The sequence below is a fragment of the Penicillium angulare genome (assembly GCF_028827245.1).
Source record: "Penicillium angulare strain IBT 27051 chromosome Unknown utg000003l_segment0_segment0, whole genome shotgun sequence".
In the NCBI taxonomy this organism is placed as follows: domain Eukaryota; kingdom Fungi; phylum Ascomycota; class Eurotiomycetes; order Eurotiales; family Aspergillaceae; genus Penicillium; species Penicillium angulare.
Genome location: NW_026623162.1, coordinates 1,916,727 through 1,930,726, shown reverse-complemented (window position 1 = coordinate 1,930,726; position 14,000 = coordinate 1,916,727). Strand labels below are relative to the sequence as shown.

Genomic DNA, 14,000 nt, shown 5'->3' with positions numbered 1-14,000 from the left:
ATGCTTCTAGTTTCCTGACATGGTGCTTCCGTATGCCCGACAGCGATGAGCCCTCGGAATATTCTGCATGTAGTCCACTTTGAATTTCGGCGGCAGCAAAAATAGGAACAACTCCGAAAATATGCAGAGGAAAATGAAACTTGGCATACGTAGGGAGGGTGAATGCCGGAAAGTTCATCAATACGGAGCCTAGCTTGATAAACATTAGAAAGCCGTTACCTGTAAAGAGCGATCGTCAAGCCTTTTGGAGATCCCTTTCAGGGTTCAAATGCCATATTTCTGAAATTGAGTCAAGAGCCCCATATTTCAGTGCGTTTATTGGTATAATTGAGTTCCTTGCTGGGATTTCTTCTCAAAAAGGAATATTTTATCTGTATGAATTTAGTTCTGGTCGGCATTGCGTTCGCATAGTGTAGCCGAGATAGGTTCAGATACCGGGGGCTACCCCAGTTATTGGATACGCTCTATATGAACAAAGAGGATCTTAAGAGGGATGCTGGATGTATAGAGTCCCATGGGGAATCTAAACTCACAATTTGTCGACCAACGATCCCCCGCTTTGGCAAATCCAAGTTATCGCTCGCAATGGAAACTTAAACTACAGTAGCTATTAGCGGCAGCGTTATTGAGATCATAGCAGTAAGGGAATATATTGACATTCAGCGCCCAATCAAATTAATAGCTCGACAGTGTATACCAGGGATCTAAAAGGAGCAATAAGATATATCTCTAACGTTTGATCGATATGCTCAGCCATTCCGAGTATTTCGGCTTTGTCTAGTAGACATCCTGGTGAGTTTGGGTGGCGGCAACAGTGGACCCAAAAATGAGGCTGATCGACCAAAGTATCACATTTTTACAAAGACCTGCATTTCGGTAGCAGTTAAGAGTTTTAAAGTTCCGGAGCTAGGCTTTAATTGATGCCGAACTTGCTTTTGACGAATTTTCTTACCTGTTGATGTTCGAAATCCGTAAAATCTGATTCGAGGCACCTCACTGAAACCAACTCGCCATCCTTTTACTCTATAAAATTTTGGAATATTTTCTAGTAACCTCGAGCCCACAAGAATATCTATCGAAAATTCGAATTGAAGCGAGCTTTAATTTCGTAACTCATCCCATCCATTATTTCTGTACCACTCCTCATTGAAAGAGTTTGGTATTATCAATCGTCATAGTAGCAACACCAGAAGAACCAGCCTCTTGGAACCAGCCTCTTGAACCATCTGCATCATCATGGAATCTGCAGAATGCCCCCAAGGCGCGCTACCATACACCTGCTCCCCAAACATCCGCAATTGCATAGGTAAAACTGCATGATGTATGAAGGTAGTCTAGACCCGCCAAACGGAAGAGTATGCGCGCCTTCACAATTGGAAGAGGGATAAGTTCATCTTTGAAACGTATACGAAAAAGCCAGAGCGGCTCTCTCATGGGCTTATAAACTAGACAGGAATGCTTCCCTTCAGGACCGGCTATTTCGAAACAATGCGAATGGGTTCGAAGAAGGGAGTAGCCGCGATGCGATGGATCCGTCGTCGCAATGAGCTTTTCAATTTCACGTTCATGAACAGACACTTCATTGTTATTAAGAATTTTCAATGCTACAGCTGTCTCCGGCTATTCTTCGGATCTAGAAGAACAATTAGTCTCTGAGAGTTATACTCAGAGAAAGCGAAATCAATAATAATAATCTTTCATATCACGGCCAAGCCATACGGTCGAAGATACGCCCCAGCCGACCTTGACCAGGATCTGATAGCGATCAGCGAGGACATCACCTGGATTTGCTGGATAAAATCGGTTAGGATCATAATTTTGACAAATCTCTTCGTCTACAAATCCATCTTGCGGCAAGGGATGGCCTCGAGGGGGTAATTGAAAAGGTGTTTTTCGAAGTGATGACATTGAACGGATCGCGCGTCTGATCGACTGCATCTTGAAGGAATTGGAGCTGCGCCCTCCCGTGGAGAATCCGGGCAGTAGAATATACAACACCTTGAAAAGGGAGTGTCAAACGCGGTTGTCAGTGAGCCTTGATGTGAGTTGGTTTATGCGCCGAACTGCACCGACCCGACCAATCAAGTCTCACCAGCTAAAAAGTGTTATATTTCCAAGTGCTACTATATCTGGGCATTATATGGGTAAAAACAAATAAATAATACATACTAAATAAGCGACTCGAAATTTTAAAATTCAAATTGAGAAGACGGGACTTGCACATATACTCAGGTCCCTATATTCTGTGAAGATGATGTGGATCTAGATGTATTCAAGCACAAACTTATTCAAACCCCACTATCCATCTCATAACCCCCAGAAAACCAATCAAAAACATTTACCCGAAACAAGTGGTTACATTCCAAAGCTGATCGGCATATTCCACGCGTTGCCAACCGCCTCCACAAGCTGAGACGGAAGAACTGCCGGAGATAAAATGCATCCTAGGATCAACCAATCATGATTTGCTGTACGGTGAGATGTGATTGATGGTGGCTTCGATTGCCCGGCAGGAATTACCCTAAGCCTAAGAGCAACGCTCGGGACGTGTCGTATTCGCCGTGAACGGGAAAGCCGATGATAAGATCGGGATCGTGGTGTGAAGCTTTGCGAAAAGAAGGTATGAACTTGAAGCTAATTTGGCTAAAGTAAAAAGGTAAAAAGAGTAATAGAAATAAAAAATTTTAAAAAATTTATTGGCAATAGAGCACTTATTTAGTTAATGGGTGAAATAAGAGAAGAGCCCACGTAGATTATTTCAAGTTGATGGGTTCGTGCTTATGCGGCACTTAACTCGCTCTTATGCCCGTTTCTTATGCAAACTCCGGCTGTATGAATCTCATCTACCCAAGCAGCTTAGGATGAAGGAGCGGGGTCGCTTATAAGCTTCCCCCATCTGAATTGAATTTGAAATCAAATCTTACCTTCTTTCAACTGGATTCAACCCGAAGTTAAGCTGGTGTTCATGTTGATACTCTCCCATCACTAATATTTATCTACATTTTTCATTTTAATCACGGCCGCAAAGCAGACAGGGATTAGCCTAACAGGGCACCAAGTTCGGCATGATCACCGCCGATCACTCCTCGCAAGAGTTGGTCGCAGAAACAACCAAAACCGAAACAAACGTAAATATTGACCCATCTACCGAAGAAAAGAACATCGAAAGCCCATCACCCGTGCCGACAAAACGGTACCCGGAGACAGATCTAGATCGCGGACTTGTTGGGTGGGATGGACAAGATGATCCTGAGAATCCGCAGAATTTCTCTGCCGCCAAAAAATGGGGGTTACTTTCGCTTGTGAGCGCTATTACTTTCGTTTCGCCATTGGCGTCGAGTATGTTTTCGCCAGCGGTTAGTTTTGTTGGGGAGGAATTAGATGTAACCAATGAAACGATTCTTTCGTTTAGTGTTAGCATTTATTTGCTTGGGTACGCTGTAAGCATCCACCTCTTCGATATTAGAACATTGTGCAGGGTTTGAATTTTCTTTGCGTATTGTTCGATGTGGTTGCTTATTGCTTCACAGTGTGGACCGCTTCTACTTGCCCCTTTGAGTGAAATATATGGTCGCCGGGTTGTCCTTAGCTGTGCGAATTGGTTCCTTGTTGTCTGGCAGATTGGCTGCGCTCTCGCGCCGAATATCCAAACTTTGATTATATGTCGACTCTTCGCAGGTATTGGGGGATCTGGACCTCTGACGTTAGGAGCAGGTGCTATCGCGGATATGTTTCCGATCGAACAACGTGGTTTAGCAACGTCTATCTGGAGCTTGGGTCCTTTAATCGGACCATGCGTTGGGCCGCTGGCCGGAGGGTTCATGGGTGAAACTATCGGCTGGCGATGGGTCTTCTGGGTGTTATTGATTCTGGGTGCGGTAGTATCACTTGGTATCGAGTTCTTGAACCAGGAGACGTATGCTATTGTTCTGATCCGCCGGAAAACTGAGCGCTTATCGAAAGAACTCGGTCGCTCTGACCTTCGCAGTGCCTATACGCCAAATCAGGAGAAGAATCCCTCACTAGGAAAGATGCTGAAGCACGGATTAAGGCGACCGGTCATTCTGTATTTCAAGTCGCCCATTGTCGCACTTTTATCCACATACATCGCCTTCGTCTATGGCCTCTTGTATCTGTTCTTCACGACCATATCGAATGTCTTCAAAACCACATATGGCTGGTCGACGGGTATCTCCGGTCTGGCCTATCTAGGCATCGGCTTTGGGTTTCTGTTCGGGGTGACCCTTAACGCACTCACCAATGACCGTATCTTGATGAAACTCACCGCGCGCAATGGCGGCAGACACCTGCCTGAGATGCGTCTTCCGACCATGATCTTCTATGCCTGCTTTATCCCCGCCAGCTTCTTCTGGTATGGTTGGTCCGCCGACAAGGGTGTTTTCTGGATCGTGCCTATTATCGGCATGGCGCCCTTTGGATTCGGTCTGATGGGCGTGTACCTTCCCGTACAAACCTATGTCATCGACTGTTACCCCGCCTATGCAGCATCAGCCAATGCCACGCTAACCACCGTGCGGTCACTCGTGGGGGCCTTGATCCCACTGGCGGGACCAAAGCTCTTCGATAGCCTCGGGCTTGGCTGGGGAAATTCACTCCTAGGTTTCATTGCCCTTGCATTTGTTCCAGTGCCAATTCTCTTCACACGCTATGGGCAGCGTATCCGGGAGAAATTCCCCGTTGATCTAGATTGATGAACGCACACAAAAAAGAGGGACTGAATTTTAAAGAGGTCTCGTATCTTGTACAGGGCATAATGGGGGCGTAAGCGCTCCTTTCTGACTGGCGTCCAGAGTAGGAGCAAGTAGGAGTAAGGAATCTTGACTGCGGGTCGGGACGGTATCCACATCCGAACCAAAACGCCAGCGCATCCTGGTACCACACCAGTTGACAACAGGCTCTGATTGATTGAGCAGGTCCCGAGCACTGTTCCTTTCGTATTTAATTAAGATCAGTATGATCTCATATTAGAATGATTTACTAGTAAAAACGTGAAGAACCTGCAGGAATGCCCTAACTCAGCCGCATCCCCTGACTGACTCGTTCTAAATTTATGGGAGCGACGTGGCTATGAGGCTCCACGTTCTCCACTCCGGAACCTTGACAAGCAACAACGACGCGTTGGACGCAGTCTAGATCGGCATGAAACAAAGCCCCCTGACAAGGTGGTAAACGCCATGTTTCACTTTGAGGAAAAGTGTAAAAAATTGTTTAAAAATATGTAAGAATATGTAAAAATGTAAAAATTCTCCGGACTCCAGGTTTTCGTCTCTCCTTTTCTCCTCTATATATGCATCTTTAGGCGATTTCTCCATTCTTTTCCTTCTTTTCATACTAACTCACTTCTGTTTCTGTTCAGCCTTCTTCTGATTCTTACTCTCATTATTACTCCGATCTTTTAAAATAGTCCGACTCTATCTCTTTCCTTCCTTCCTTCCTTCCTTCCTCCTTTCTTTTCCTGTCTATCTTGATATCCTACAATCAGTCACACCATGGGCGACCACTCCCCTGCATCGCCGAGCGATGCACCGGCACCGTTCTCTGATAGCGCCGCCCCTCCACCTGTACCAGTTGAAACAAAAGCCCATGTCGACCATCACCAAGATGTCCTATTTCACACAAAAGAAGAGCAGCAACTGCCCCGCTTTAAGGCGCCGACTCCCCGTCCAACCTTCATGGAGCATCTCGCCGACTCGCGAGACTCTCAGTTTCATCTGCACAGGCAAGATTCGAGTGAACTCGACCGTTACTTTGTACGTGCAGGCGAAAAGACCCCAATGAGCTTTATCGGTTTATCCGAGATCATTTGAAGCACAGTCATGGAGTCAATGCTAACATCGTTGTCTTCTGCTTCATTAGCATGGTCCCCGTGATATGGACAAGCATTCGAAATGGCCTATCTTTTTGCGTATGCATGGTAGTGTCACTCCGAAGATGATTCTACCTATGCTCTTGGTTGCCGGATGGGCGACCCTGATCACTTCTATTTCGCACTTTGTGCACGATCGTAAGTTATCCTCCTTCTCATCAGTCACGCCACCAAAACAACGTTCTCATACCAGAATTCTTCTTTAGTCGGCGTCAATGACATCCTACTCACCGTGCTGGGTTTCGTGGTGGGTTTGGCATTGTCTTTCCGAAGCTCAACGGCTTATGAACGGTATGCTCCAATTCAACATTCCTTAACCTATCTATATACACAACGGACATAAACAAGAACGCAAACTGACATCTATCCAGCTGGGCTGATGGTCGTAAATACTGGTCCCAACTTATTCAAACATCCCGCAACTTGTCTCGTACCATCTGGGTAAATACCGGAGAACGCGAAGGCGAATTGGGCAAAGTGGATCTCTTACGCAAGCTGTCCGTGCCACCTTCAATGGCCTAGATCACGAAGCCAATGCTAACATTTTGCCTCATAGATCCGCTATGAACCTTATTCTCGCTTTCGCCGTCGCTCTCAAGCACAAGCTTCGCTTTGAACCTGATATCGCCTATGAAGATCTAGCTGGACTAGTCGGGTACCTTGATACATTCGCGCGGGACGCACATGATCACAATGTCGTTCACCCTAAGGCTAAGGGTACCTTGAAGTCTGCGGGCGAGTATCTCGGTGTCTCCTTTGCGGAGTCAAATCCCCGGAAACTCATCAAGAGATCTAAGAAGCCTCTCGGACATTTGCCCCTCGAAATCCTGAATCATATTTCTGCCTATATTGATTCTTGTGTGGATAACGGAACTTTGAAGTCGGGTTTACACCAGAGTCAAGCTAGTAAGACGCTTTGCTTTTATCTTATCTATTGATGGGGCTAATGTTTATGATCTAGTTACTATGATGTCGACACTGAATGAGGTTCTTACTGGTACTGAGCGGGTGCTGGACACCCCTCTTCCATCTGCGTATTCCATTGCTATTGCACAGATCTCGTGGATCTATGTTCTTGTTTTGCCCTTCCAGCTTTACCAGTTTCTTCACTGGATTACCATTCCTGCCTCTGTTGGTGAGTACACCTGATTTGCACCATACTATACAAGATGTAAGCTAACATGCCCATCCAGTTGCCGCGTACATTATTATCGGTCTCGCTACTATCGGAAGCGAGATTGAAAACCCATTCGGTCAGGATGTTAACGATTTACCACTGGATACATACTGTCGCCAGATCGCGTTAGAGCTGGACATCATGACAGCCACACCCCCGCCCAAGGTGGATGACTTCATGCAACGTGATGAAAACCTTGTCATGTTCCCATTGAGCCCGAACGGATATTCTGAGTGGGAGGGGAGAAGCGTAGAGGATATTCGGGCTGCGCTGAAGGCGAAGGTTATTTCTAGCCCGACTCCAAGTGGGAACCCCACGACCATGTCCGACGCGTCTACTATTGTTGGCAATGGGTCAATGTCTAAGCAGTCTGTTTAGAAGGACGGGCTTAGTATGGTGAATGATGCGAGAAGGAACTGGAACTACATTTCTTCGGGGCATCTAGTGCATTTTGATTCAGCGACCAAATTGCTTTTAATATTGTGACAGCATGTGAGTTCCGGGCGTTTGAAGGGTGCATTGCTCAATAGAAAAAAAACCCTGAAGTTCTAAATTTGTTTGATATTTGTTGTGAAGACTGAATCTGAATCTTTCGTTCACGATCTTGATTGGCAGCTTATGGTCGCCTTGCCTCATAACCCTTCTTCATGCTATCCCGAACCTTGTAGGAATAGATTTGCACGTTCTGCTGGTAATACCCTGGGGGATTAAAGATATGTGGAAAATCCACAGTCCCTGTGGACTACCTTCTTGCCGCCAATGAATATAGGGATTATAGGGATGGAACGACTGGCTGTACGCAGCCTGGATAACCCTAGCACGCTTCCTATCTGCAGCTAGAGGCCTTTAAAATACAGCGCAGTATGCAACCAGTATCAGGCCAATCTGGCGTCAGGGCGATAATCGGGTTCTGAATCAACAAAGCCAGAGCCCAGTCGATCTGCGAGATGAAAAAATTATAAATCCAAAACCCAACCCAGATGCAGACTAAGGAACGAACAAGTCCCGTCCAGACCCCGCAACCAAAGCACCAAGGTAATTCCCCTTCGCGCAGATCCTCCATGCAAAAGTTGCTCCGCTCCCGCTCCCGCTCCCACCACCACCACCACCACTAATCCAAGAGCTCAACGCAGCCACAACAGCCGCTCCATCATCGCGAGGTACACGGATCCAAACAAAGCTTTTATTCCGAGTAGTGGTCGAGGAGGTATTTTGCGTATCCTCGGCTGACGAAGCCCCCTCGACTTTGAGGATATCGATCGGGATAGCAGTACCTGTGAGTCCTAGGTATTGTGATAGCGCGGAGGAGAGGTATGTACGGGCGGAGAGCGCGTCAAAGGGCTGTGTAGATAAGGAGCCAGGTTGCGGAATACTGCGATAGATCAATTGTTAGGATTGAGCTTGTGTTATTTTTTGGGGTCGGGGAGCTTACAGCTGAAGCTTTAGGTAGGTCCATGGTGGATTTCGAGATGTGAATTGGATTGTGGGGGTATTGGTGTCATTGGCTTTTCGTTTTGTGGCTTGTGGTGGTGCCGGTGTATCTTTTGCTGGTTTATCTGTCGTTGTGTCCATCTTTTAAATTTGAGGCATGGATGTTGATGTGGTTGGAATGTTGTAATTGGGTTGAAGCGGAATTTTACGTCACGGGATCCCGACTCCGCGGTATCGTTATCCCAGTGATGGCGGGTTTAGGTGTAAGTATTTGGTGATGGTCGATGTATTTACTTTTTGCTAGTCGCATTGATCAGGGCTTGGGTTGATTGTTGTATAAATGCATCTTTGTTATCACCGATAGCTATATCGGTGATGGATATCATTTTCTCGCGTCCTTTGAGTCCTCGGATGACTTCCACATTGGATTTTGGGACTTTGAAAACCTGAAGCACAACCCAGTTAGTATTTTATTTCGGAACGAATGGTTAGGATTGCGACTGGGCTGGAGTACACACACCTCTGCGATGATCTGCGAGACAGCCAAGTTAGCTGCTCCGTCGCGGGGAGCGGCAGCTACTGACACGTCAACTCTATTTGTTCCAACAGCTGTTATGCGATTACTCGACGCATTGGGCTTCACATAGCAGGAAATATGAAGATCATAAATTCCACGTGGATATATTCGGGAATTGCGTTCAATCAAACGGATAATTGTATGTTTACCACTCATCCTTGCGGAGATGTAAAAGTGAAGTTGATAAGCTTTACGAAATGGAAAATTGAACGAAATCGAGTTATTCCGCAAATAGCAAATAGATTGGAGCGAAGCCATGCCTTCAACTATGAAAATGAAAAGAAACCTGTGATTGAAAAATGAAATTTGGGGAATCGCTCTCATATCGGCCGATCAGCCTGCGTGTCTTCTTCTACCCAGGGCCCGCAATATGAGCATCCTATTGACGCGCAAAACAACAATGGGGATTTCTGTCAAACTTGGGAGAAGCGGGACGTGGATATCATGATAAAAATAGGGAATAAGAGCAAAAAAAAAAGGGTGAAAGATACACAAGGAAAAGATATCAAGTGGAGATGGCGAAGAGGTTTCAACAACAAAAGGAAGTCGATCGACGGAATAACTTTTGTGAGCAACCTAAACCTCATCCAGAGATGTGATATCCTCAAAGTGGTGCAAGGGTTTATCATGGGCATCAAACCTGGCTGAATTTCCATTGTTCTGTCCATTTTCCGGCTTGTCGACTCCCTCATGGATCCGATAAAGATCAGGACAAACAGCATCCTTGCGCATGAAAATGTAGCGTCTGATCCACCAGGGAAGTATCACCGTGAGCTGGTACTTAGCATGAGTTCGAGTAGGTACCCCGAACACATAATCCATTTCTTCCAGAGATCGCTGCATTGTCTCAGGCATGTAAAGGAAGACCAGGACAAGAGCGACAACGTTGAGACCGGCGTAAAATCCGAATGCGCCCTGGGGAGTGAAGGCACGCAACATGTATGGAAACGTGAGAGACAGTGCTGCTGCCCCAAGATTATTGACTGCGACTGCCCATGCCATCCCGATCTCACGGTGAGACAGCGGGAACACCTCGGCGGAGTATGTGAATGGGACAGGGCCCTCGCCAGGAGAATAGAACGCGTCGAATAGGTAAATGAATAGCGAAATCAGACCGAGATGTGCTGTGTCACCTTTTGGAATCCAGAAACACATGCCAGCTGCTAACAGTGTCCAGAACATCTGGGGGAATGTGAAGATCAACAGGCCTCGTCGGCCAAATGTATCGATCGTGTACACTGCGGGCCAGGCGAAGAGGAAATTGATCAGGCCAAATCCCCATGATGCGAAGAGTGCTTCGGTGTTGCTTGCACCGGCAAGCTAATACTTGATTAGTACATGCATGCTTTTAAAGATATCTGAGACTCGAACTCCAAGAAAACATACCGAGAAGACAGTCGAGGAATAGAATGCGATGATATTAACTGCGCGACAAAAGCAAAATAGTGTTAGTAAGGAATCCTGCTGAATAAAGGAAACAGGTAAACCTACTTCCACACATCTGCTGGGCTATCATGACAATTCCAGAGGCCAAGGCTGCTCGACGCAGACGAGGTACCGTGAAGAGTTCGCTAAAGCGAACAAATGTATTGTTGGTCTTGGCGTAGCCAGATTCTTGCAGCATCTCTTTTTCCAACACAATCTGCGAGTGAATCATGAAGAGATCCCGAGCAGCCTGCAGAGGGCTATTACGAAGACGAATCAAAGAATTGTATGCGTCACGGTGTCTTCCTTTGAGAATAAGCCAGCGAGGAGACTCTGGACAGAAAAGAACTCCTAAGAGCAAAGGTACTGCTGGTAGAAAGGCCGAGCCAAGCTGTAAGCGCCATGCAAGTTTGCCGGCGTCCTTGACTGCTAGATTTGCACAAGTTCCGAGGAAGATACCGAATGCAGTCCAGAGCTGCCAACTCATGACCAGACCTCCACGGATATTGGTTGGTGCATTTTCAGCAGAGTAGACGGGGACGGTGACCTCTTTCAAGCCCATTCCAATACCCAGAAGCACACGACAAGCCACCAGCTGACCCCAGTGTTGAGTAAAGGCCGAGCCGATGGGAGCAAGGAGACTGAAAATGCTGGCAATGAAAATAGTGATTTTGCGGCCGAAGAGATTGTTCAGGGGATCGGCGAGCCAACCGGCGCTGTGACAGACAATCCATCAGTGATTAGAACGCAAGTATAAGAGCAATTAAGGATATTCTTACAGAAGACAGATCGTAATAGTAGGTGTTGCATTGATGAGCCCCACGATCCACTGGTTGCGGTCGCAGGTATGCTTGTCAGGGCACAACGGGGCATTGTTAGGAATACCAAAGAAAGCATCGAAGGTTAGGTTGGCACCGTTTGAGCCTAGAACAGTCAGAATATTAGTGGATTTAGTTGTAGAACTCATTGAGAACCTACCAGTCTGATCCCAACCTTGAATTGCAGCCGCAATAGAGTTCAGGATAATGGTGTAGTACAAAGCTCGGGGCTGCTTCCATCGGCTTGTACGCTCCACAACGAGAACTTCCCGATCTTCGGCATCAAGCTCACCGAAGCCCTCAAGCTTTTCTGCGTTCCACGCATGGCTTGGATTCTGGCCTGCTATGGCACCCTTTCGAAGGAAGGGGACGATGTCTAGGAGTTCGTGTTCCTGGGCATACTGCTGCACGCTGGACATCAGCTGGTGACGCGGGATACCTTCAAGTGGATTACGGATCCTAAATATATCAGTGAAACCTTTCAAACTACGGTAATATATGATAATTGTTGTACTTACTCGGCAGTGACATTGCGGTTCATGCTAAGTGAAATGGGTCAGCATCGTCTTCATATCTGAATGTTACTTTCACACTTACCCCTGGGAACGAGACCCGGCCATCTTGATCAACTCGAGAAATTTGACTCAAGGCTCTTCAAAGGAAGTAGTGTTCATGAGATAAGAGCGTGTTCAAAGAAAAGAAGTAAAAAGACGCGTGGGGATTGCTTGTTGAAGCGAAGGACAAACAGAAGGTAGAAGAGTGGGAAGGAAGAAGGGAAGTTTGGAGGTGAGAGATCAAATAAATACAAATAAAATTTTCGAATCCGAGAGATACTGTGCAAACAACAATTACCATCATTTACGGATTAGGCCATGTGATCCCACTTCATTGGAACCAAGCCTATAAGCAAGACCTGAATCGCTTATGGGAACCTAGTCCCTAACTCTGATACCTATAGCCCATGACTTCGGAACAGTCGTGACCATAATTGGAGGTAATTTACTTGTTATATCTCTATTCTTATATCCAATCTAGTCAAGTCCTGATCAATTGAACTTGAGGGCACTTGCTTGCAAAGCTCCTGTTACCGTTCTTAGAAGATTCAAGATACCAATAAGCAAGGTAAACTGACTCATATGTACTATTTTCCTAAGACCGAACAGTTTGTACCGGGGATCCATGCGAAAGGAAGATTCGAAATGCATCATCACACAACAGAAACGCGGGTCCACGTGATGGTACGCTTCCCAGTGGACCCGCATTTGAAGGGAGCTAATGCATGACATAAAAATAGTAAAGGAACATAAAATATGATATTCTACTTTACCTCTATTAGATCTAAGTCTCTGCGATCGTGTAGGTTTTCCCAGATGGGTTGCTGCAGATATACCCGAAAAAGACCCGAAACACCGAAATCATTTCACTCTGGTCAGGTTGACTGTCAGATTCGCTCCCAGTAGATCCCAAGACAATATTAAAAGATCCAGGTTCAAATAACATACTAGCAATGCATATCCTAAGCTTAGCGGTATTATTCTCAGAATCGAAGCTACGGCTAGAGAACATGCGCGTCTGTTCTGTTGAAATTGAAGGTGGTCATTGTCTCCACAATGTAACCCCCGCGTACCCCACTCTGCGTACCGAAGCCTCTGCTACTCCCCACACCCCAGATGCCACTCTCACTTTAAAGTCCCCCCGTTACAGCGAAGTACCAATATTGACGACATGCTTACTATCTTATCCTTCTAAGGCTGCGGCATTGATTGGTATTTGGAATAGTAATAGGAATTCAAGCTCCCGTCAAAAAGTTAAATTCAACCTGAATCAATTCCAAGAAGCAAAAATCTGCTCATTGGGAAGCTTCGGCAGTCAGTCATCATCCATGGATACCAATCACGTTAATTACTACAATACTATGTACCACCCGGGCACCGGGCTAGCTCCGTACTCCTTCAAGTTGATTTTGGAATCTGTCTTATCCCGTTGCCGCGCATACAGCACATAGCACTATACGGAGGACTATAGCGCCCAGCGGGAAAGACCCCCCTAGCCCTATGTTGACCTTTATCACCTAGTGCACAGATATCTGTACTGTAAGCTCTGCATATATAGAAAAGCAAGTGGAAAGAACCTTGGAATTAGAAAGACGAATCGAAAGATAAATGAAGACATAAATCTTATAGATACTGTAGATTATACTGGTAAGTTCATTTAAAAGAAATATTTTCATTTTCCAAACAGAACTGAATGCAGTTAATGTCAAGACTTAAAACAACCCAGCCACTCCCAATAGGTCCCCACGGGCTGCCCAGTGTATATAACAATCAGTGGTTTCCTTCCCAAGGTTGTGTCCGGCTTATCTCCGGTGCACACGGCGATAACCTTGGAATATCTCTAAAGCCTCGGGCCCTTCCGCTGTGGAACCCCATCCACCCATTTTGATTTGCTCGCACTCTTTTAACTAGCAGCTCCTAGTGGACCAAGATGAAGACGCCAACTCCTTTTAGCACTACCATAGCTCCTGATCCTTGCGGCTCATCGACTCCACGGAAATTGTCCTTAAGTCCGCCACTTGCTAGCATGGGGTTTGGTCACTAACCCCTTCAGGAGCAATATATCTCGAAGAATAACGAACACGATACTGGCATCATGAAGAACAAAACCAATTTACACAAAGTCAATATC

The 14,000-nt window shown here is 46.1% G+C and overlaps 4 protein-coding genes across 4 annotated transcripts; 2 read left to right on the top strand and 2 right to left on the bottom strand.

Annotated features, from left to right (window-relative positions):
- Nucleotides 1-3,065: 3,065 nt before the first annotated feature.
- On the top strand, nt 3,066-4,712 carry N7478_002882 (MFS transporter; the record flags this gene model as incomplete). The annotated part of the gene is made up of 2 exons (XM_056919096.1): nt 3,066-3,440; nt 3,531-4,712. The coding sequence occupies 2 exons, from the start codon at nt 3,066-3,068 to the stop codon at nt 4,710-4,712; spliced, it is 1,557 nt and encodes a 518-aa protein (XP_056782254.1).
- A 798-nt stretch (nt 4,713-5,510) lies between these two features.
- On the top strand, nt 5,511-7,442 carry N7478_002881 (bestrophin family protein; the record flags this gene model as incomplete). The annotated part of the gene is made up of 7 exons (XM_056919095.1): nt 5,511-5,771; nt 5,878-6,025; nt 6,094-6,178; nt 6,259-6,384; nt 6,444-6,793; nt 6,849-7,022; nt 7,081-7,442. 7 exons carry the CDS (start codon nt 5,511-5,513, stop codon nt 7,440-7,442), a joined length of 1,506 nt encoding a protein of 501 aa, XP_056782253.1.
- A 609-nt stretch (nt 7,443-8,051) lies between these two features.
- Nucleotides 8,052-8,636, bottom strand: N7478_002880 (uncharacterized protein; the record flags this gene model as incomplete). The annotated part of the gene is made up of 2 exons (XM_056919094.1): nt 8,052-8,436; nt 8,497-8,636. The coding sequence occupies 2 exons, from the start codon at nt 8,634-8,636 to the stop codon at nt 8,052-8,054; spliced, it is 525 nt and encodes a 174-aa protein (XP_056782252.1).
- A 1,012-nt stretch (nt 8,637-9,648) lies between these two features.
- On the bottom strand, nt 9,649-11,935 carry N7478_002879 (sugar porter family MFS transporter; the record flags this gene model as incomplete). Its single annotated transcript, XM_056919093.1, has 7 exons — nt 9,649-10,392; nt 10,459-10,496; nt 10,564-11,213; nt 11,277-11,421; nt 11,476-11,774; nt 11,834-11,857; nt 11,913-11,935. 7 exons carry the CDS (start codon nt 11,933-11,935, stop codon nt 9,649-9,651), a joined length of 1,923 nt encoding a protein of 640 aa, XP_056782251.1.
- Between the last annotated feature and the right edge of the window lie 2,065 nt (nt 11,936-14,000).